The sequence below is a fragment of the Lutra lutra genome, chromosome 1 (assembly GCF_902655055.1).
Source record: "Lutra lutra chromosome 1, mLutLut1.2, whole genome shotgun sequence".
Classification (NCBI taxonomy): Eukaryota; Metazoa; Chordata; class Mammalia; order Carnivora; family Mustelidae; genus Lutra; species Lutra lutra.
In genome coordinates this window covers 133,761,031-133,785,488 of record NC_062278.1, presented here as the reverse complement: position 1 = coordinate 133,785,488, position 24,458 = coordinate 133,761,031, and the positions used below count along the sequence as shown (strand labels likewise).

The window sequence follows — 24,458 nt, the reverse complement described above, 5'->3', positions numbered from 1 at the left end:
AAGTCAAAACAATTCCTCCCTTACTTACCCTTCCTTTTTAAATTGTTTTCTGGAGCATTTATTGTATAGTGCATTATTTGTAGTCTTTTGTTTCCTGTGTATGTACATGAGGCTAGTTTTCATTTTCTTCTTACCTTTGGGTCAGTTCCAACAACAATGCCTAGCGTATAATAAGCATTGATTATGTGTCTAAAGATGAGATGAAAGTGAATAAATGCTGGCTTTCTTTTAGTACTTCAATCTTTAGTACTTCATTTTGCCATGCTTCCTCCTTTCCTGGGAACTTTGCATACTCAGTTCCCTCCCTTCTTCATCCCTTCCCATAGGCGGCAGCTTGTCTTTCAGTTCTATAAGCATCACTTCTCATGAAAACTTCCTGTCCTGATTGCAATCTCTGTGTAAGGTCTCATTGCCCATGGACTTCTCCTTCATTGTAGTGATCATTTGCAGTTTTCCATTAGTGCTATTCTTTGATAACATTTGTCCCCTTCCTTCTCCCTCCTCCCCTTCAGGATGTTTTTTGCTCATTGTTGATACTAAGGACCCACTGCAGAGTCAGATTCTCAATAAATGTGTTTGTTGAAAGAGTAAAGGAGTGAACAAATTACTCTTTTTTTTTTCTCATAAAACTTTTGTTTTAATGGGTCTCAAAATTCTGTGACAGATTTTTGGTCAATTGTGCCCATTAAAAAGTACTGATTTTAAAAACTAATAACTTAAAACTGCCACACACACAAAAAAACCAAATGGTCCACAAAACATTCTCCTTTCCTTCTGAAGGTTTTATGATGCATTGTTATCATTAACCAGCCTTTTACTATTAAACTTAAATGGTCAATTGACATAAACAGTTCTGAGACCGCTCTTCCACCGCTGGTTAAGACTGGGGTGGCAGGTATTGGGGATAATATTTGTTTAACCTTCTGAGCTTTCTGGGCAGACTTGGTGACCTTGCCAGCTCCAGCTGACTTCTTGTCCACTGCTTTGATGACACCCACAGCAACTGTCTGTCTCATGTCAGGAACAGCAAAATGGCCCAGAAGAGGATAGTCAGAGAAGCTCTCAACACACATAGGCTTGCCAGGAACCATATCAACAATGGCAGCGTCACCAGATTTTAAGAAATTGGGACCATCTTCCAGCTTTTTTCCTGAACGATAATCTATCTTTTCCTTCAGCTCAGCAAACTTGCAAGCAATGTGAGCTGTGTGACAATCCAGCACAGGTGCATATCCAGCACTAATTTGGCCTGGATGGTTCAGGATAATCACCTGAGCTGTGAAGTCAGCTGCTTCCATTGGTGGGTCATTTTTGCTGTCACCAGCCACATTGCCATGACGAAATCTTTGACAGATAAATCTTGACATTGAAGCCCACATTGTCCCCAGGAAGAGCCTAACTCAAAGCTTCATGGTGCATTTCAACAGACTTGACTTCAGTTGTAGCATTGACTGGAGCAAAGGTGATCACCATGCCAGGTTTAAGAACACCAGTCTCCTCTTGGCCCACAGTACCAATACCACCAATTTTGTAGACATCCTGGAGAGGTAGACGCAAGGACTTGCCAGTTGGACGAGTTGGTGGCAGAATGCAATCCAGAGCTTCAAGCAGTGTGGTTCCATTGGCATTCCCATCTTTACAGGTGACTTTTCATCCCTTGAACCAAGGCATGTTAGCACTTGGCTCCAGCATGCTGTCACCACTCCAACCAGAAATTGGCACAAATGCTACTACTGTGTTGGGGTTGTAGCCAATTTTCTTAATGTAGGTGTGCTCACTTCCTTAACAATTTCCTTGTATCTCTTCTGGCTATAGGGCAGCTCAGTGGAATCCCATTTTGTTAACACCAACAATTAGTTGTTTTACAACCAGCATGTAAGCCAGAGGCGCATGCTCACGGGTCTGCCTGTTCTTGGAGATACCTGCTTCCAATTCAACACCAGCAGCAACAATCAGGACAGCATAGTCAGCCTGAGATGTGCCTGTAATCATGTTTTTTTTTTTTTTTTAAAGATTTTTTATTTATTTATTTGACAGAGAGATCACAAGCAGGCAGAGAGGCAGGCAGAGAGAGAGGAGGAAGCAGGCTCCCTGCTGAGCAGAGAGCCCGATGTGGGGCTCGATCCCAGGACTCTGAGATCATGACCTGAGCCGAAGGCAGCGGCTTAACCCACTGAGCCACCCAGGCGCCCTGTAATCATGTTTTTGATAAAGTCTGTGTCCTGGAGCATCCATGATGGTCACATAATACTTGCTGATCTCGAATTTCCACAGGGAGATATCAGTGGTGATACCATGTTCACATTCAGCTTTCAGTTTATCCAAGACCCAGGCAATCTTGAAGGAGTCTTTTTTCCCATCTCAGCATTCTCCTTCTCTAATTTTTCGATAGTTCTCTTGTTGATCCCACTGCATTTGTAGATCAGATGACCAGTAGTGGTAGACTTACCTGAATCTATGTGTCTGATGACGATGATGTTGATATGAGTCTTTTCCTATCCCATTCTGGTTTAGGTTGAGTGGTGGTTTTCACGACACCTGTGTTCAGGTGGCAAATGTGTTGCGAAAAAGCTGAACAAATTACTCTTATAAGCCATAGAGATAATGATCCTTTTGAACTACTAAATACAACATTTGCTTGAAAAGAAAACAGGATTAAAATTCAATAATTTCCTTAATTTTAGGTTGAAATAGAATCTAGTAAGCATAAATATAGTTGAGATTGCTGCCCTTGGCCAAGAAATTTGTGCTGTAGCCTTCCCCTATTGACAGCAGTCCTTTCAGTGAAATCTGTCCTTATCACATGGCTGTCTAGCCTTTGCCAGAATACATCTAGTGCTCTTCATTCGAACTCCAAAAGTTGGTTGGCTAGAAACTTACCCTTTGGTTTTGTTGTTTCCTTTTTTCACATAGTAGCTTTTCATATATTTAGAGAGAAATCATCATGTCCCTCCAGTGTCTTACCCATTATTAAGTGAAACGGTCTTACTTTCTTCTGTTGAGATTTTTTAGCTCTTTTGGGCCATGGAATGCTCATTAAGGATTTTATGGAGAGTGTATTCCAACATAGTCCCTGTCTTTTATAACAACTACCAAATGATTACTTTACAAAGATTTTATGAGAAAGGCTCTTGTACTGCATATTGGGTACTTGAGATAGTAATTTTCATTATATCAATGATAGAAAAGTACATTTTATTTTAATTTTTAAAATATTTATTTGAAAAGGAGATATAATGTGCACACGTGGGGAGTGGCAGGGGGAAGAGAGGCAGAGGAAGAACCAGACTCCCCACTGAGCAGAGAGCCCAACTGGGGGCTGGACCCCAGGACCTTGGGATCATGACCCAAGCTGGAGGCAGCCACTTAACCGATTGAGCCACCCAGGCGCCTTGAAAAATACATTTTATTAGAGGGGCGCCTGGGTGGCTCAGTGGGTTAAGCCTTTGCCTTCTGCTCGGTTCATGCTCCGGTCCTGGGATCGATTCCCGCATTGGGCTCTCCGCTTGGTGGGGAGCCTGCTTCCCCCCTCTCTCTGTCAAATAAATAAATAAAAAAAAATACATTTTAATAGGAAGATTATTGCAAATCTAACTTTACGCACCTCGATTGGTAATTTAGTTCTGTATTGAGTTAATTGTACTGGTGAATATACATGTAAATGTTAAATACTTTTTTGAGAAAAATAGCTATTTCAGCCCTTAGTACTAGTGGGTCAGGTGCTTTATTAATGGATGTGATCTTCACACAGCTTTTGGCACTATTATCCCAGTTTGTATGTGAAGAAACTGAGGTACAGGAATCTTAGAAATAAAAGATTTTATTAATCTCATTGTCACTTGAAGTAATGTAAATATATTTGTTCCTTCTTAATTTTGCTTTAAGATCTCACAAGATAAAATAACCATGTCTCACTGGTTTAGTTCTCATTGTTTTTTGCAGGGTTTACTCCAGTGTTTAATTTAGGGATGGTAAAATGAAATCTTTCCCATCCTACTTTGTTCTGTAGGTTTGAAATAAGGACATTCAATGGCTCTAAAACAAGTGTGCAACTTTTATGAGATTTCCAGTATTTTCTTTAAGGTTTTGAATTTCTCAAATTATGTAAAAATATGCTTTAAATAATTTCAAGACTCTGTTTTGTATGAGAGAAAGGTAATCTATTTCCAATTTCCTCAAAATTTTTAGTTATTAGTATCTTCTCATTAAAAGTAGAAGAATATTTCCTTTTGCTTTAAAGTACTTAAACATTCAGGAATGCCTTTTAAATAAATGAGATTAGAAAACATGTATGTATTTGATTGTCCCAGAACTCAGTTACATGAGGGAGTACTTTTTTCCCCACAGGTATTTACTATTTTTTGGAGTAAATGTGAAGATTTTTTTATGTACACAGACCTCTAAGGACAGCATGCAGGTCTCTTATTGTCTTATAATAATAGAAACTTAAGTTATTCTTCTTTGATCAATCTCATTTGTTGTCTTAAAGAAGTGTTGTGTCAAAAAAATTTTAGGGAAGTATTTTATCCTAAAAAATGCTGATGAGCCAAGGTTGGGAAAACATTCCCTCTGCATGCTTAAAGACCTTGTCTTGGCAGTAAGAGGATCACTTCAGTTTCAGTATTTTAATCAGTGGATGTGTAGCAACTGAAATGTTTTCTTTGCTAAAGTTTCTGTGGGGAGATTTTGTCTCACTTTCTCAAAACTTTTTGTCTATAAAGAAGCTGTTAGCTTAGGACCCAAGACAAGTCTGGATCGGGGATTTATTTCTGGAAGTGTGTTAATAAATAAACACTTTTCTGTAGATACTTCTTATGAAGCTGCATTGAGTAGATACCATGGTTACCACCAATTCTGTGATTTACTCTGTTCAGAGCCCCTGCCCTAACTCTGCATCCTCTGCTTGTGTGTCTCTTCTGCTCTTTGTTTTCCTGCTGGTTGGGGAATGGGTTTTTAAATCTGACTTGCTGTCCTGGTGCTTACGTAGAGTAGCCAGTTGTTTTTTGGACAATTAAGAAACAGGCTGACCAACAGGAGGTTAAAATGGAGAAAGCTTAGCTGTTCTCTGTCTTTCCTGTTAAACATAATGAGTTTGGAGGATTAGGACTACATGTAATTCTCAGGATCTGCTAGACAGGACATCTGTTTCACTTTTTACTCATTGCATTGCTGTAGAAATAGCTTTTTAAAAAATTTAATGTGGAAATTAAAAATGTTGTGTCCTAGCTGGTACTGGTGGCTTAATTTTTGAGATGTGCTTTCTGGAGAAATAGCTCATAGTAGAAAATTATCTTATTAGGACTAGATAATTATTTCTCTAAAAATGTTCGCTTTCTAACTGGACACTAAGTTTCTGTGAACATTTGGATTTTCATTTATTCTAGACTGCATTCCAGTTTTTTGGTATATTCAAATATTTTTCCTTTGGTTTTATTTGCTAGGTTGCACGTTTTCAAAAAATTCCTAATGGTGAAAATGAGACAATGATTCCTGTATTGACATCAAAAAAAGCAAGTGAATTACCAGTCAGTGAAGTTGCAAGCATTCTCCAAGTAAGTGGTTGGTGGGGAGGAAGGGAATAGATAGTAAATCAGTCATTTAGACTATAGGTAAATGCAATCCAATAGAATTTCCTTTGATGACATAGTGTGGTGTTCTGCACTGTTCAGTACAGTAGCCAGTAGTAAAATATGGCTACTGAGGACTTGAAGTGTGGATATTTAGATAAGGAACTAAATTTAATTTAATTTTTATTCATTGAAATTTAAATGGTTGCATGTGGCTAGTGTTTACCTGCAGCTCTTGGTCATTAGCATTGCCAGGAACTATTAATGCTGTGTAAGGATTAGTTGGATTAATAAAATAATCAATTTATTAGCACAAGTGGAGTTAGGTGTTTATTTTTTTTTAAGTGTTTTCTAAAGTAGAGTAAAAGGTGAGTACAAGATAGGGACTGCAAGTAAACTTTAATTGCTTATGTAATTTAATTTCTTACTGGTTTTAAAAAGCACAATCTAATGTAACATGAATACTGTTTTTTATTTTTCTTTCAGAATTCATATATTTTATTTGATGGCATTAAAAACGTTGGATATCTGTTTTTTGAGGGTTTTTTGGTTGTAGTATTTATGTTGTTTTAAAGCCATTTATATTTTTAAGTGTTTTAAGTGTTGCGAGACTGTTACCAAACTTTATCATAAAGCTTTTGGCCAAAGAAACTGATTATTTTAGGGATGCAGGTAATTTCATTCTTAAATGATAGTTATGATAATAAATCATGAGCGACAATGACTCTTCTAAGTTTCCCAGACTCAATTCCAACATGGTTGGTGGCAAGGCGCAGGGTCGGGGGCGGTTCTACCACACATAACACCAAGCAATTCTTGGACACTCAGTAATTTAACTCAATTTTAACAGTATCTACCCAGAGATAGCATCAGATTCCATAGGTTAAGAGTTCAGCCCTAGAAGACTGCCCCTTACTCCTGACTTCAGAAGTCAGTCATAGGCCCCATGCTGTTGTCTGTGCTTCTGGCGTACCCACTACAGATTAGAGGTTCCTCCTTAGGTTCATTTAATTTTCTAGAGTGGCTCACAGAGCTCAAGGAAACACTTATGTTTACCAATTTATTAAAAGGATATGGTAAAGGATACAAATCAACAGCCAGATGAAAAGTTACATAGGTCTGCCATGGGGAAAGGGCCTGGAGCTTCCATGCCTTCTGGAGGTATACCATTCTCCCCAGTCTCCATGTGCTCACCAACCTGGAAGCTCTCCAAACCCAGTTCTTTTGGGGAGGCTTCATTGCTTAGTCATGATTGACTGAGTCATTGGCCTTTGGCTGATTCAGCCTCCATCCTATCTCTTTCCTCCTCAGAGGTGAGGGAGAATAGTGGTGGGGTGCTAGGACTAAACCCTGTGATCATATGGTTGGTCCTCCTGTCTGCCAGCTGCTGTTCTTGGGTGGGGTCTAAAAGTCACCTTCATTAACACAATGAAAGATGCCTTTATTGTCATCATCCCAGGAAATTACAAGGGTTTAAGAACTGTGAGCCCACAACCCTGGAGGGAAGACCAGATACAAATGAGAAATATGTTTTAGTTATCTGAATGACCATATATCATATATATTTCTTATAAAACACAGTATTGCAGTGATTGAAGAATGTAGGTGGTGTTCATAGAACATAATTATTTTCAGTAATTTAGGAACCACATATTATCTGCTTAAAGTAATTATACAGTCCAAGAGTAAAAAGTAATACCAATCTGAGGGTTTTGATAGGCTCAGAGAACAAGAAAGGCAGAATGTTCTTTTGGAGAAACTAGTTTTAGAAAATAAAACAATGAAAGCAAACAAAACTAATTAAAATGTACCATATTTTGCTTTCTATAAGTCATGTGGCTGGTTTTTATTATTTCTCTTTTCCCAGAGAAAATCCTAAGCTTTTGATTTATTAAACTGTACCTTATTGCTCACACTTAAAAATTGCTAATATAATAATGTATGTTACCTATACATCAATAAATTTTTTTTGTCAGGGTATAATTTACGTGAAATATAATGTACCCATATTAACAGAATAGTTTGCATTTTGGCAAATGTTAACCACTGCCAGAATTAAGATATGGAGCACTTTAATCACTCTTAGAAGTTCCCTCAGGTCCCTCTGCAGTAAATCTTTCTAAGTAGATTTTGCTCCTGGTCCCAAGCAACAACTGATAATGCTTTTTTTTGTTTCAACTAGTTAGTTTTGACTATTGTGTAATTTCTTATAAATATGAACATAAATATGTACCCTTGTGTTTTTCTTCTTTTGTCCTCTGCTAACATTTTCAGTAACTTTTATATGTAAAATCTAATAGGCTGATCTTCAGAATGGTCTAAACAAATGTGAAGTAAGTCATAGGCGAGCCTTCCATGGCTGGAATGAGTTTGATATCAGTGAAGATGAGCCACTATGGAAGAAGTATATTTCTCAGGTGAGATATTTTTATTTCCTCCTCTGCTGTGTAATTTACATGTATTTTTGTTAGTGTAGTTGTTTATTTATTGTGAAGTTTTCTTTCTTTTTTTTTTTTTTTGTAGAGAAAGGAAATAATATGTAAAAATGTTTTTTACCTACATTTTTTCTGTTAGGGTCTGCTGTTAAGTTGGAACTTCTATAATTTTTAGTGTGCAAATCTTTATGATTGTATAACATGGAGTGATACTTGAACAGTAGTTTCCTTTACACTTGTTTTATTATAAGGAATGCTAATATTTTTTTAAGTAATATGGCCAGCTTAGAAAATGTAGTAAAAATAAGGTAGTTTGAATCCAGACTGCCTGGTACAAATTCTGTCTTTATTTCTTACTAGCTGTATGATCTTTATTATCCATTTAGTCTTATCTATAACATGAGGATAATAATTTTAGGAGGTTGTAAGCTATCAATAAACAATAGCTATTTTTAATTATATTTTGTCAATATCCTAATCTTTTCAGAAAGACTTATTGTAGGATTTTCTTTTATCTTGATAACAAATATGTTAGTGTGAAAAGTTCTAAGAATCCTGTGGCCAGTTTCACCTCGTAGGGTTAGTTTGCCAAACAAGTTCTTTTTATTTTTACTTATTTATTTATTTTTTAACAAGTTCTTTTTAGTAAAGAAAACCTTTAATGCCTACTAAGTACAAACTTTTTTTTTTTTTTTTAAGAAATCTATGTGTGGCTTTTCTTTCTTTCTTTCTTTTTTTTTTTTTTTTTTAAAGATTTTTATTTTTTTGACAGAGAGAGATCACAAGTAGGCTGAGAGGCAGGCAGAGAGAGAGAGGTGGAAGCAGGCTCCCTGCTGAGCAGAGAGCCCGATGCGGGGCTCGATCCCACGACCCTGGGATCACGACCTGAGCTGAAGGCAGAGGCTTTAACCTATGTGTGGCTTTTCTAAAGGTCATGTTAATGGGCCCAAATTTATCAGTCTTAATTTTGCAGATGAGTTTGTCTAAAGTGGAAAAACTATATTTTTAGAGATTAAAAGAATCTCACGTGTGTGTGTATATGTCTGTCATATGTTTGTAGAGTATTTTTTGTATGCATGTTTGTATTCTCACATTTACCACATTTCCATACCTAAAACTTCAGAAGTTCATTCTGAATTTATAAACCACAATGATTGGACTTATTACTAGGTAGTATAATTTAATGTTTTACTTTCTTATTCCTGTTTCAAAGCTTAACTACCTGCATCTTGGAATTGCTATGGGAATGAAACAGAAGTAGTGTAATACAGTTAAGCACAAACAGCAATTAACAGCAAATATCAGTTGTTAATCATAAAGCACTGGGTGACTCTCTGTTTCTCTATGAACACTGAATTTGTTGCTTTGCAAACATTTGCCTGGAGCCTGCCATTAATCAAGTAGTGTGCTTGCTACCATGGCGTAGCTATTTCAGAGGTTATAATAAAAAAGCCGATGGGTATTGTCCTCAAATTATGATGATAAAAGCTAACATTTGAAGAGAGTTTCATGGTTTACACAGTGTTTTAAATATACATTCTTAGTTCCTCTTTACCATAGTCTTGGTATAAGGTAGTATTTTACCAAATGAGCCACTTGGGTCATATCTAAGTGACAGGAGCTGGATTTAAACCCAAATACTCTGATTCACACAGGTGTGTGGGGTTCCTCAACCCTGAACCATATTGCAGTTGTAGTTTTAGTTTGCCAGAGTAGTGATTTTCAATCGTCTAGGTGTTAGAATCACTTGGGAACACTTAAAAAATGCTGAAGCCTGGGCCCTCTGCCCAGAGATTCTGATTTAATTGGTCTGGTGTGATCCTAGGCACTTGTTAGAAGTTCTTCACATGATTCTGATGTGAAACTGGGTCAGAACCACTGTGCCAGGGAATGGAGTCATAAAGGGAATGGGAGGTGATGGCATCTAACCTCGCTGCTGTGATATCTAGGGGCTGGGGCTCTCTGGTGGGATGAATTCTTTGTAGCCTAGTTACTTTGCACCTTTAATAGTGATTGGCACCACTTCATCAGAGGAAGAGGTTCTGGCAACAGAGGTCTGATGCTTAAGGAGTAACGGAAAGGATTTAGGGTGGCTCTGGTGCTTGGTCATTTAAGTGCTGCCTGGTTGGGTTGGTGGTGTGGTTCTATTTCTTTAGCTACTAGTGGTTCTGCCAGATAGATATTAGGGAAACCAGCATTTGGAAAATCTTTGGCCTCTGTTGAGTGGATCTTATTGTTGGCTTTTAGCTGATGAAGGGGATTATTCCTGGGGCATGTGGATCAACCACAGAATTGTAATCTGTGCTAATTTATTAAGTATAGGAATGTTTGGATTTCATAATTTAGGTGTATCCAGTGTTAACCAAAATCTTTATCTTAAAAATCATTTTCCACTTATTCTAGACTCAGTAGAAATTCAGAACAGCTATATTTATTAATATACCCAAAATACACGCATATCATAAGGAATTGGTAAATTCTTAGTTTTAAGTATTGATATTTTAATTTTCTTCTGAAAAGGAACTTATGAAATGATGACTTAAATGTAGTTAAGTATAAATACTTTTTTGGTTAATTGAAGAGAGATAAACTCTCAAACTTAGACTCCTAATTTTCTAATCATGTCAGTAGTTTTTTTTTTTTTTTAAGTTTTTGTTGTGATGGAGCACAACTACCATTCATACAAAACTGTTGAATTGCTGTTTGTTTTCACTTTCAGTTTAAAAATCCCCTTATTATGCTGCTTCTGGCTTCTGCAGTCATCAGTGTTTTAATGCATCAGTTTGATGATGCTGTCAGTATCACTGTGGTAAGAAAAAATACGTCTATTTTTAAACTATTGGATAATCATTTAGAATTAGGATTGGCTTTTATTTTGGAAAATGAATTGAGAAGTGCATAATGTTTCTTCAGGTTTTTTGTTAATATCTGAATTCTGTATTTTGTTGTAGTAATCTCAAGTAATGTTCAAGGGTCTGTGATTAGCACTCATGAGAATTATTTAACAACCATATAATTTTACAGATACGAAATATTTTGTAACATATTTCTGGTTAAAATTTCAATTTAGTTTACTTTCTGTTGAGAATGTTTTACTAATTGTGAACTGAAGCCTGATGATTATGAAATTAAAAATGTTACTTAACAGTGAACACTCTATTTACTATGTAAGATTTTATTCTTTCTGGCTAAGCTGTTCTAGCTTTCATTGAAAGTTTCCTCTTCTTTTTTTCCCTCTGTTTTATCGTAGTATAAAAAATTTATAAAAAGTACAAGCATTGATTAAAGCAAATATCTTTATGCTTAAGAACACAGTAGAAATATAGAGGTGTAGTTCTTGAGCTCTTGTTTGTGGACTCCCAGGTTGTCTCTAAGACCTTTTCAGGGAGCATGTAAGGTCAAAACTATTTTTGTAATACTAAAACTTTTTTTTACTTTGGATATTTGCATCAGTGGTGCAAAAACAATGGCAGGTAAAACTGTTGACTCAAGTCAAAATAATGGCACCAAACTATACTAGTGGTCATTGTTTTCTTTTATTGATTCTCTCAGGGGTGTTTTTCATAAAGCAGTAAAAATTAATTTCATTAAATCTTGACAGTTGAGTACATACCTTTTGAATATTCTGTGTAGTAAAATGGGAAATATGCATAAAGGACTTAGCGTATATTGAGGTACAGTGGTTGTTTCAAGGCAGGGCAATTAAGGTTAGCTGAACTAAGCTTTAACTAGAAAGAATGAATGATAGACAAACTTGGTTTTTAAGACTTGGATAACTGAGGTACTATTTTTTAAGGAAGTGAGTGAGATGAAATTATCGCCTCAAGAAAAACAAACAGCATTTATGCCATTGATAAAATTCAAGCTTTCAAGTGATACTTAGAATTTTGCAAAATATTTATGAATTACTACGTGTTAAATAGCTTCCCAGTATTTTACTATATTTTTTATTAAAGAGATCAGTAGTATTTCAATGAATTTTTTTTTTTTTACTAATAAGAAATGTGTCAACACTTGAAAGATTTGAAAAACCAAGTAAATCAGTATTTTCTAGATGACCAGTGTAAGATGTTAACAATGTTTTCAGTGACCAAGGTCCATTCAAATTGAAAATAGATCAGTGGATTTTACTATAATAGATTTTAAAAAGTTCATTGATACAGTTTCGATTCTTCATTGCAAATTACTCTGAGTAACTAACACTTTTCTAATTTTGGTGTAGTAGCTAAGAAGAATATCCACAATCTGAAAAATTTTTAAACTACTTCTTCCTTCCTTTTCCAATATTATCTCTATGAGATTAGGTTTTCTACCTATACTTTAACCTAATCAACATAGAACAATAGATTAAATGCCGAAGCAAGTGTGAAAATCTAACTTTGTATTAAGGCAAACATAAAAGAAAAATCGAAAATGCTTGCACTTTTCTCACAAGTTTTTTTATTTGGCAAGTGTATTTTTCATAAAAAATGTATGTGTTAACATTTGCAATGGTTTTATTACTTTTTAGATGAATTAATAAAGAGCAATTAAAACTGAGCATTTGAAAAAGTATTAAATTATGGTTAAATATCAATAGGTTATATCCCACATAAAAGCTGGTCCTCAGTTTGTTAGAGCGGAAGGGGATCTTGAGATCAAATTTGAGAAGTTGTCCTAGGGGAGTTAAACTGCTGTTGGATGTCTGTGTTCTCTCTAAAACAGAGTTGTGATTTCTTCCCGAGTTGATATCAGTGCTTAGTGTCTGGTACCTGGGGACTGTAGATAAAGTTAGAAAAATAAAACATGATTATTTCTGAAGTTTCGGTGTCTGCTTTAAAAGGTTGTTTCTTTGTTTTGTTTAGGCAATACTTATCGTTGTCACGGTTGCCTTTGTTCAGGTGAGTAGGTGGCCTCTTTTGTCAGCATGAAAGTGGTATTTTAGTTAATTACTAAAAAAAATTAAGGTGGCTTATGGGAAAATTTGTGGTTATTGGGAGTTGGTGATACTGGTCAGAGCAATTCATTCTTTGTTTTTGAAATGATTTCAGAAACTCAGTTCTCCAGGGACCTTAGTGGAACTAACTTGATTGCTTCAATTTAGATAGTAGCATGAAGAAAATGTAGTTTTTTATTTGATGAAATTAAAGGTAACTGAAGCAGATTGGAAACAAAAAGCACAGTAATAGAAATAAAGTCCAGCAACAGGTTTAAAAAATTTTTCCACTTAAAAAATTGGGCCAGGTTTAAATTCCTCATTTCCTACACAGAAAGAATGTTCTGATGTGGATCAAACTTCTAATTCAGCATAGACATTGAAATAGTAAATAAAAATGACGAAGAACCCCTTTTAAAAATGAAATGTGAATAATGTGGAGGTAATGGCAGGGTTTTTATCATAAGTGTAGGCATGTATAAAAACGTAGGCTTAGTTTTGTTTATTTAATATCTGATAACTTTGTATTTTAGAACAATGTTGGCAGGTTTCATTTTATTAGCTTAAAAGTTTTAAAGCATAGTTAATAAGAATAGAAGGATTGGGGCACCTCGCTGGCTCAATTGCTGCTGGAGTGTGTGACTCTGGATCTTGGGGTTATGATTTGAGCCCTACATTGGGTATAGAGATTACTCAAAAATAAAATCTAAAAAAAAAAAAAAAAGACTATTCTAGTTTAGGGAAAAATGTTATATATGATACTCAGGTTCATGTTGTTTTGCCTCTTAAGACTGTATTTTAAGTGATTATGGTTATTCTCATGTCTGTGGTTAATTCCTTGGGTATTTCTTGTCATTATTCAGGTTTTCTAGGCAATCTCTAATTGATTAAGTTACTAGTTTACAGTAACCCACTGTAGAAAAGTTCCTTGTAATCAGGTTATCAGCAGCAAGTTTGTGAGCTCCATCAGTAGACTGGCAGAGATTCTGTTTCCAGGGAATCTTCTTGCTTAGAAAAGACAAAAGTTGCCATGGGGCAGGTGGAGCTAGTTAGTCTAGTAGAGGTCCTTCCAGATGGACCTTCCAGGTCATAATTGAAGGCAGCTCTTCATTCAGACATGCAAGTGATTGCTACCCACTCAACCAGTAACTGGAACCCTGTTGCATCTTTAATGATGCTTAAGAAATACTGAGTGACTTTCTTCAGAGGGATTCCTACGATATTATCACAATGGATAATAGGAATTTTGCTTGTTCTGTTGGTATATATAGAGTACCTACCTCAAAAAATCCTACAGAATTTTGATTTTAACATAGTGTGGGATTTTTCCACAAAGATCCCATGTTAATACACTGAAGGTAATGGCAGGAAACCATCTGCTAAATATCTCTGTCATAGGTTTAGTTGATGGAAAACTCCAGAAAGAATTGAAACATTTATGAAAAATGCAGTTTCAGATTGGTAGGTCTGGTTTCTTATACATACATGAGCCCTTTACCCAAATTTGCCTTGAAACCAACAAAATATTCTTAAAACTGCAATTAAAAACCCTCTCTAAAAAGATCCGATTTTGCTGCCACTTAAATTTAATATAGTACTTTGTCATAAAATACCAAAACTCTGAAATTATCAGTGATTTATCTTTAATATTTAGGTTTTTATCTGGGTTCTAGGAGGAGAGTGCTTGTATACTTTTATATTTATGTCTGCCCTTTTTTCCTTTTCTTTCAAATCTCCATTTCTCACCCCATTTTATCCCCCCACAGCCATGAAAATAGCTAATTGTTTTACATCATCATACATTTATGCCACCTTACAATAAACTTAAAATATAACTTTTAAGCATTCACTAGAGATGACTGTCAGGTTTTTAGTGACTTGTTAAAACATGATTTTGATACAGAAGTATCTCTGTAGTTGAGGGGAGTGAAGCCTAAGAAGGCTGAAAAGGGAGGTAAAGATTGGGCAACTTCTATGTCATTTATTACTAGGATCTAGATCTTGGTGAGTGTTTTCTGGACTTCTGTGGAGTTTTTGAGTAAAACTTGCAAATTCTTTAATATCCAAGTTATGGTTGGGGAGGGATGTCTTAGAATTTTCATATTATAGATTTGCCTTACTCTCACATTTGTTCCTCTTGCCTAAGTAAGAGCTGATTTAATTCTAAGTTACTCTTACACAGCTTTGCATTTGGTATTTCAAAAAGTTTGTGACGGAGGTGAAATTTTGAATAGTACTGGCACTGCAGTCATTTCAAAACACTCCCCAACTTTAAATCCCACTACTCACCCTTCTCCCTTTCTAAACTTAGATCAAAAGATTGGTGTAATTAGTGCAAACGTGAGACAAAAATAGCGGTGATGTTATGTGAGGCAAGACTGCCCATGGAAACGTGGACTGAGTAGTATGGTGAGATGAAAGATGTCTTTGACCCTCAGCTTTGACTGTCTGCATAGAGAAGGGCTGGAGCATCACAGACTTAGGGCTCCTGAGAATGTCCGCTTTTGGATAGTTCAGGGTGGTGGGAAAGGTGTCTGTGAAAGGAGTGCCAGCCACAACTTACTCTTATTTAACAGAGGTTCTTTCTAAGCAAACCTACTCCATAAACCTTTGTAGTAAGCATGTGCTTAAATCCTCAAAGCAGATTTGCTAGCAGTTAATTGTCTTTGACTTCTTTGGTCATTAAATACTAAAAGTAAAATTATCTTAATCATGAGGCTCAATTATTTTAACTTTTAATGATTGAAAATTATATACTCTTTGGACACACTAATGAGTGTCCTTCATTTTCTTATAAATAAACTGACCTTAGATTTCACATTGAATATTAACATATAAAATTGGGAATATTTAATTGTCAGAATTGTTTAGCCACTATAATTTGACATTATTTAATAAGGGATACACTTTTATTTATTAGGAATATAAACACAAGTAAAGGAAAAGATAAGAACTGGGGCAAATTTTTTTTAAAAGAGATTATTATTAAGTCTAACATGGAATATGTACATAGGAAGATATGTATTTGCGTTTCTTTATAAACGTTTTCTCTTATTATGTTCTGCTATTTTTTTTTTTTTAATAAATAGGAATATCGTTCAGAAAAATCTCTTGAAGAACTGAGTAAGCTTATGCCGCCAGAATGCCATTGGTATGATCCTTGTTTCTGATTATGGGTTTCTACTTTTTTTTCTTAATTGAAGTATAACTAGTATACAGTGTTATATTAGTTTCAGGTGTATAATACAATTATTCAGCAGTTTATACATGACTTAGTACTCATCACTGTAAGTATACTCTTAATCTGCTTTATCTATTTTACCTGTACCCTCACCTATCTTCCCTCAGGTAGCCACCAGATTGTTCTCAGTATTTAAAATCTTTTTTTGTTTGTTTGTCACTTTCTTTTTTTTTTTTTTTAAGATTTTATTTTATTATTTATTTGACAGAGAGAGATCACAAGTAGATGGAGAGGCAGGCAGAGAGAGAGAGAGGGAAGCAGGCTCCCTGCCGAGCAGAGAGCCCGATGCGGGCCTCGATCCCAGGACCCTGAGAGTCATGACCTGAGCCGAAGGCAGCGGCTTAACCCACTGAGCCACCCAGGCGCCCTGTTTGTCACTTTCTTCTTTGCTCATTTGTTTTGCTTCTTAAATTCCATATATGAGTAAAGTCATATGGTATTTGTCTTCCTCTGTCTGAATTATTTCACTTAATATTATGCCCTTTAGGTCCATCTGTGTTGTTGCAAATGGTGAAATCTCATTCTTTATTATGGCTGAGTAATATTCCTGTGTGTGTGTGTGTGTACATACACACCACATCTTCTTTATCCATCTATGGATGGAGACTTGGGTTGCTTCCATATCTTGGCTATTGAAAGTAATGCTGCAATAAACTCAGGGATGCATATATCTGTTTGAATTATGTTTTCATTTACTGGATCATATGGTAATTCTATTTTTGGTTTTTTGAGGAATGTCCATACTGTTTTCCACAGTGGCTGTACCAGTTTACATTCCACCAAACAGTGCATGAAGGTTCCTTCTTCACATCCTCACCAACACTTGCTGTTTCTTGTCTTTTAGATTGTAGCCATTCTGATGGATGTAAAGTGATATCTTATTGTGGTTTTGATATACATTCCCTGATGATTTGTGATATTGAACATCTTTTCATGTGTCTGTTGGCCATCTGTGTGCCTTTCTTAGAAAACTGTCTATTCATGTCCTCTGCCCATTTTTAGACAGATTATTTGTTGTGGGGTGTGTGTGTGTGTGTGTGTGTGTGTGTGATCAAGTTGTAGGACTTTTTATATCTTTTGGATATTAACCCCTTATTGGATATATTTTTTGCATATGTCTTCTCCATTCATTAGGTTGCTTGATCTTCTTCTTGTTGTTGTGATTTCTTTTGCTGTGCACAAGCTTTTTATTTTCATGTAGTCCCAACAGTTAATTTTTGCTTTTGTTTGCCTTGCCTGAGAGTTCATGTCTGGAAGAATGTTTCTGTGGCTGATGTCAAGGAAATTACTGCCTGTGTTTTCTTCTAGGTGTTTTATAGTTTCAGGCCTTACATTTAGGTCTTAATTTTGAGTTTATTTTTGCGTGTGGTGAAAGAAAGTGGTTTAGTTTCATTCTTTTGCATGTAGCTGTCTAGTTTTCCCAATACCACTTATTGAAGAGAATTTTTTTTCTTTTTAAATATTTTATTTATTTGACAGAGACACAGTGAGAGAGGGAGCACAAGTAGGGGGACTGAGAGAGGAAGAAGCAGACTTCCTGCTGAGCAGGGAGCCTGATGTAGGGCTCGATCCCAAGACCCTGGGATAATGACCTGAGCCAAAGGCAGATTCCTAATGACTGAGCCACCCAGGCGCCCCAAAGAGACTGTCTTTTCCCCCATCGTATGTTCTTGCCTCTTTTGTGGTAGGTTAATTGACCACATAAGCATAGATTTATTTCTGGGCTCTCTGTTCTGTCCCATTGATCTATGTGTCTGTCTTCCCATTTGTTTGTGTCATCTTCAGTTTCTTTTATCAGTGTTTTATAGTTTTTGGGTATATGTCTTTCACCTCTGTGGTTAAGTTTTTTCCAGGGTATTTCATTCTTTTTGGTGCAATTTTAAATGGGGATTGTTTTCTTAATTTCTCTTTCTGCTTCATCATTATTAGTGCATAGAAATGCAACAGATTTCCCTCTAAACCTACTTTGTTGAGTTTTTGTCGTGAATGGATGTTGTACTTTGTTAAATGCTTTTTCTACATCTGTTGAGATGATCATATAGTTTTTATCCTTTCTCTTGTTAATGTGATGCATTATATTGGTTGATTTTGGGAATATTGAACTACCCTTGCATTCCTGGAATAAATCCTACTTGATTGTGGTGAATGGTATTTTTATTTTTTTTTTTATTATTTTTTTTTAATTAATTTTTTATTTTTTCAGCATAACAGTATTCATTATTTTTGCACCACACCCAGTGCTCCATGCAATCCATGCCCTCTACAATACCCACCACCTGGTGCCCCCAACCTCCCACCCCCTACCCCTTCAAAATTCTCAGATCGTTTTTCAGAGTCCATAGTCTCTCATGGTTCACCTCCCCTTCCAATTTCCCTCAACCCCCTTCTCCATCTCCCCTTGTCCTCCATGCTGTGAATGGTATTTTTAATGTGTTGTTGGATTTGATTTGCTTATATATATATATTTTTTTTAAATTTTATTTATTTATTTATTTGACAGAGAGAGAGATCACAAGTAGGCAGAGAGGCAGGCAGAGAGAGAGAGTGGGAAACAGGCTCCCCACTGAGCAGAGAGCCTGATGTGGGCTTGGTCCCAGGACCCTGGGATCATGACCTGAGCTGAAGGCAGAGGCTTTAACCCACTGAGCCACCCAGGTGCCCCTTGCTTATATTTTTTTGAGGATCTTTACATCTGTCTTCATCAGAGATAAATGCCTGTAGCTTTTATATTTTATACTGTATTAATCTGGTTTTTGGTGTCAGGGTAATGCTGGCCTCATATAAGGAATTTGGAAGCTTTTTTTTTTTTTTTTTTAAAGATTTTATTTATTTATTTGACAGAGAGAAATCACAAGTAAGCAGAGAGGCAGGCAGAGAGAGAGGAGGAAGCAGGCTCCCTGCTGAGCAGAAAGCCCGATGTGGGGCTCGAACCCAGGACCTGGGATCATGACCTGAGCCGAAGGCAGCGGCCTAACCCACTGAGCCACCCAGGCGCCCCAGGAATTTGGAAGCTTTTGTCTTCTATTTTTGGGAATTGTTTGAGAAGAATAGTTATTAACTCTTCTTTAAATGCTGGGTAAAATTCACCTGCGAGGGGCGCCTGGGTGGCTCAGTTGGTTAAACAACTGCCTTTGGCTCAGGTCACAATCCCAGGGTCCTGGGTTTGAGCCCTCATCGGGTTCCCTGCTCAGTTGGGAAGCCTGCTTCTCCCTCTGCCACTCCCCCTGCTGTGTTCTCCTGCTCTCTCTCTGTCAAATAAAGAAGTAAAATCTTTAAAAAAAAATTCACCTGTGAATCCACCTAGTCCTGGACTTCTACTGGGAATTTCATTACTGGTAATTAGTCTGTTCAATTTTCTTTCTTCCTGATTCAGTCTTGGAAGGCTATATGTTTTTAGGAATTTATCCATTTCTTCAAAGTTGTCCAGTTTGTTGGCATGTAATTTGTCATAATATTCTCTTATAATTCTTTGTATTTCTGTGATATTGTTATTTTTCCTGCTTTATTTCTGATTTTACTTATTTGAGTCCTCCCTCTTATTTTCTTGAGGAGTCTGGCTAAAGGTTTATCAGTTTTGTTGATCTTTTCAAAGAATTGGCTCCTAGCTTTATTGATTTGTTCTATTGATTTTTTGGTCTCCATTTTATTTATTTCTGCTCTGATCTTTAATATTTTCTTCCTTCTACTGGATTTGGCTTTATTCTGCTTTTTCCAGCTTCTTTATTTGAGATTTTTCTTGTTTCTTGAGGTAGGCCTGTATTGCTATGAACTTCCCTCTTAGAACAATTTTTGCTGTGTCCCAAAGATTTTATACAGTTGATTTTTTTTTTTTTTTTTTAGAAAATCAGCAAGGAAACAATGACTTTGAGTGACACATTAGACCAAATTGTCCTAATATATATATTCAGAACATTCCACCCCAAAACAGTGGAGTACATATTCAAGGGCACATGGAACATTCTTCAGAATAGATCACATATTAGGCCACAGAATAAGTCTCAATAAATTCAAAAAGATTAAAATTATATCATACATCTTTTCTGACCACAATGATATGAAACTGGAAATCGTCACAAGAAAAAATCTGGAAAGAACACAAATGCATGAAAGCTACATGGCATGCTGCTAAATGAATGGGCCAATCAAGAAATCAAAGAGGAAATAAAAAAGTGCATGGAGACAAATGAAAATGGGTTTTCTCTCTTAAAAAAAAAAATTGGGTAGGAGTAATACAGTATACTTTATGGCATCATTTTCTCTAAACATAAGGTAGAAATCATTAGTCCAATGTGAAAAATTCATGTTCTGTTCAGAAAGTTGTAATATTAAAACTTTTAAGCTCTAATATTGAGATTTTGAGACATCGATTTATTCAACAGAAGCTTTTTTCCCTTGTGTGACTATGTGCTAAGCACTGCTGGGGTTGCAGTGATGCCCAATCAAACAGACCCAGAATAAGGTTGCTTCAGTTTTTCACATTTTACATTTGAACAACAACTGGTCACTTTTTCTAATGATTTTTTTTGCCATCCAAATGTCTTAATTACCAAAAATAGAAGAATAATTGTTTGCTTAGTTTCTTTTTCACTTAGCTTCTTTGAAGTGTTAATAATACTACAATGTATTTTTCCTTGGGTGAGTCCACTAGAAAAATTTTTTTTTAAATAAGTGGAGTGGCTTTCTTTTTTTAGCCATGGTTGTTTCTGTTACAGTGTACGTGAAGGAAAATTGGAACATACACTTGCTCGAGACTTGGTTCCAGGTGATACAGTTTGCCTTTCTGTTGGGGACAGAGTTCCTGCTGATTTACGCTTGTTTGAGGTAAGTTTGTTGTTTTAATTTCTTTAGGCTGCTCTAATGAAATATCATAGCCTGTATCGCTTATAAATGACTGAAGATTATTTCTGATAGTTCTGGAGGTTGGGAAATTCAAGATTGAGGGTTCAGCCCAGTTGCATTCTGATGAGGGCCCTCCTCTGGTTCATAGCTGGTGCCTTCTCTCTGTCCTTACATGGTGGAAGGGGCTCCGACTCTGAGGTGGTCTTTTTTATAAGAAGACTAATCCCATTTGTGAGAGCTCCACCCTCAGTACTTAAGCACATCTTAAAAGTCACACCTCCTAATACCTTATGTTTGAGAGTTAGGATTTCAGCATATAAAGTTGCAATGGGGACACATATTCAGACCACAGCATTTGGTAATCTGAGAAGTGAAAATACTTGGATGTAGATTGAAGGATAGACATTAGTAATTTTAAGAATTAATGCATAGTTGATTTGGACTCTTGGTTTTTGAGTTTAAAATGTAACATATATAAACATGTCTTCTTTTCTTAAAACATATTTATCTTTACCACAGAGTCTTTTGAGATATCCATTAGTGAATCAGCTGATCTTTATGAAAATGTGTGGTAGGTCTTGTGGGAGACACAAAGATGATGTAATGGGTCCTTCTGATCAGGGAGCATACTATTTGTGTACATAAATCACTCACCATATAATAAGATAGAACCTGGTAAGTGACTAAGAGAAGTACAAAGAATGGAGTATGAAAATTTAGAGAAAGGAGTGGTTATTTCTGATTTGAATGAAAATCAGATAATGCCTCAGACAACATGGCTTTGGTGGTGAGAATTGAAGGGCGGTACTAGGCAGAGACGAGGAAGTCCATGAAGCAGCATTATTCAGATCACTATGAATGTCCTACTGTATAGTACAGGGCTAGAATATGTTAAGGGTAGAAAATATATGGTGGAATCAGATTCAGGGAGCCTTGGATGCAAAGCTCTACTTCGGATTTTATTGGTTAGGAATTAGATTTGAAGGTCATGTGCAGCTGGCAAATAATCTTACCCTTAATCTGGCCACAGTGTATAGAATAGATTGACTGTCTAGAAAATGGAGTTAGGCACCTGGTTTAGCATGCCAGTCTCATCTACTTTTTGGAATTAACAGGCTGTTGTTCATCAACACCTGCAGAGGTGTCAGTCTTTGAAGACTTACTATGTCCCAAAATCCGAGTGTTCTTAAAGGTTATGGAAAGCCTAAAGAACCTTTCTGAACTATAAGAACAGACTTTGTTTAGTCCTGAAGTAATGGCCTTTTTCTTCAAATACTTAACAGTTTCTCCTTAGGAAGATACCAGATTGCTTTAATTGGTTAGAGGAAATAATTGATAATATGACAAGTATTGGGAATATTGATAATTTTGCTTGATTATTTTCTGCTCTTAGTTTATCTTTTTATATCTTTTTTTTAACTCATTTCCTCTCCTTTCTATTTCTATTCCTAATACTTAGTTTAGGAGAAGACCTTGGATTATTATTCCTTAGAGATTTGGTAGTCTTGTCACTTGATGTAAGTCATCTTCTCTTTCCCCAGAGGGCCCTAATTTGGAGTTTATATCATCATTTATTCTGGAGTCCTTTTCTTCCAGTTTAGAAGCAGACCTCCTCAGTAGGGTAGTAAGAAGATGGTGTTTCCCATTATTTGAACATTTTGAGCAGTATAATGACATAGAAACTTTAGAACACCATTTAACTTGGTAAAATATTTAGGGATTTCATTTAAATAAGGGTTAATTGACCTAAGAATTAATTATTTCAGAATTCATGTGCAAATAGGGAAAAAGACTTAACGTTGTCATGTTGCAACTGTAGGGTACCTATCATAAATTTCGAAGGCTCAGATTTTGACTATAAAACTTGCCTGGGCATTATAGTTACAAGTTCAGTGATATGAGTGCTTCACAACTTTTATTAGGTATTATTTGTTCGTAGGCTGTGTCTTAAGTCAGGTCAGGCTATTGTAATCAAATACCACAGACTGGGTGGGTTGGGAGAGTGATTGGCTCTCTTCCACTTCTTATAAAGCCACTAATCTCATTTTGAGGGCCTCACCCACACAAGCTCATTTAACTCTAGTTATTTCTCAAGGTAATTACCATCATATTGGAGATTAAAACTTCAACATGAATTTTACTGGGACACAATTCAGTCCATAGCAGGCTGAGGCTGTCATTTGTAAATCCTTCTTAAAGAAGATTAATATTGATAACTTAAGGAATTCTGTATTTTGTTTTCTTACCTGAGTCATTTTCCATAGCCAAGGAATGAACCAGTATGTGTTGATGACAGTAATCTTACTGTCACAGAATTTTTTTCTCTGTCAGTGCCTGGTTCAAATAATTATTATTTGATATTCAATAATATTCAGTTATTTGAACATTGGTTCAAATAATGAAGAGGTAGACCAAAGAGTGGTGGGCAGCAAAGCAAGGCTTGAGGAAGGACGAGATCTGAGAGGGTCGCCACTGGAATTTGTAAGGCTAGGGGTTTTTATGGGTTTGTTGACTGACTGTTTTAACCTAATTAACCCTCCTGTGCCTGTGTCTAATCAGATTTTTGTCACTGGGAAAGGATGGAGGGCTCCTTCCAGGGTGGTGTAAAATCCTTTTAAGTGTGATTTCCTCTTAGAGTTATTCCTTCCTATTCCTTAGTTCCCAAGTAAAAACCAATGATGAAGAGCAAAGATCTACTTTGGCTACCTACCAGTAGAAGGAGTCAAAGATAGTCTTCTTGACTGAAACTTTACTTTATGTCCCTTTCTGTAAAGCTCACAGTTTTATCAGTTTTATGTACACTTTTGCTAAGACCCTTCCTCTGAGTTGGGTAATTTCATTAGAGCAGCTATTTTTCTGTGTAAGAGCATTCTGATTTCCTGAGTTACAAAATATATTTTCCATTTACTCAGTGAAAACCTTGATATTCTGGTGAAACTCAGAATCCAGCTTTGTTTGCTACGCTTTTTGAAAAAAAAAATTATTTTCAAGCATTTGCTAGAATATAAGCGCATTTAATGGTATGTTAAATTTACTTATTTTGTTAATGGAGCTAGTTCAGGCAAGATGTAATGCCTCTTTTTGGAAATTGGTCTGTGTTATAAGGTCATTTTAGCCATTCAGTAAATATTTGAGTATCGTTTATAGAACACTGTACCAGGCTTTAGGGTTGGGAAGTGAAAAGATACAATTTGTGCCCTTTCTACTGGGAGAAAGGGCAATTTGCAAACAACTGTAATTCAAAGAATAAAGTGTGTATTATGAATTGACCATATGAGTTTAGGTAAGCCACTTAACTAGGTCTCTTGTTTTCTCACTTTGACAGAGTTGCCCCAGGGCATTGTATCCTAACTTTGAAGGTACATAGGAATCATCTGGGTTTTGTTTTGGCAGCTCTGGGGTGGGGCCAAGAGTCTGCATTCTTTTTTTTTTTTTTTTTAAAGATTTTACTATTTATTTGA

The 24,458-nt window shown here is 36.1% G+C and overlaps 1 protein-coding gene and 1 pseudogene across 5 annotated transcripts in view; one reads left to right on the top strand and one right to left on the bottom strand.

Annotated features, from left to right (window-relative positions):
- The window catches only part of ATP2C1 (ATPase secretory pathway Ca2+ transporting 1), a 179,125-nt gene that overhangs the window by 80,334 nt on the left and 74,333 nt on the right, over positions 1 to 24,458 (top strand). For all 5 annotated transcript variants that reach the window (XM_047737069.1, XM_047737072.1, XM_047737074.1 and 2 more), the window contains 6 exons: positions 5,442 to 5,552; positions 7,868 to 7,984; positions 10,722 to 10,811; positions 12,847 to 12,882; positions 16,007 to 16,068; positions 20,871 to 20,979. In XM_047737069.1, coding sequence (XP_047593025.1) covers positions 5,442 to 5,552; positions 7,868 to 7,984; positions 10,722 to 10,811; positions 12,847 to 12,882; positions 16,007 to 16,068; positions 20,871 to 20,979 — 525 coding nt within the window. The remainder of the gene's footprint in view (positions 1 to 5,441; positions 5,553 to 7,867; positions 7,985 to 10,721; positions 10,812 to 12,846; positions 12,883 to 16,006; positions 16,069 to 20,870; positions 20,980 to 24,458) is intronic.
- Positions 683 to 2,519, bottom strand: LOC125104557 (elongation factor 1-alpha 1-like; annotated as a pseudogene).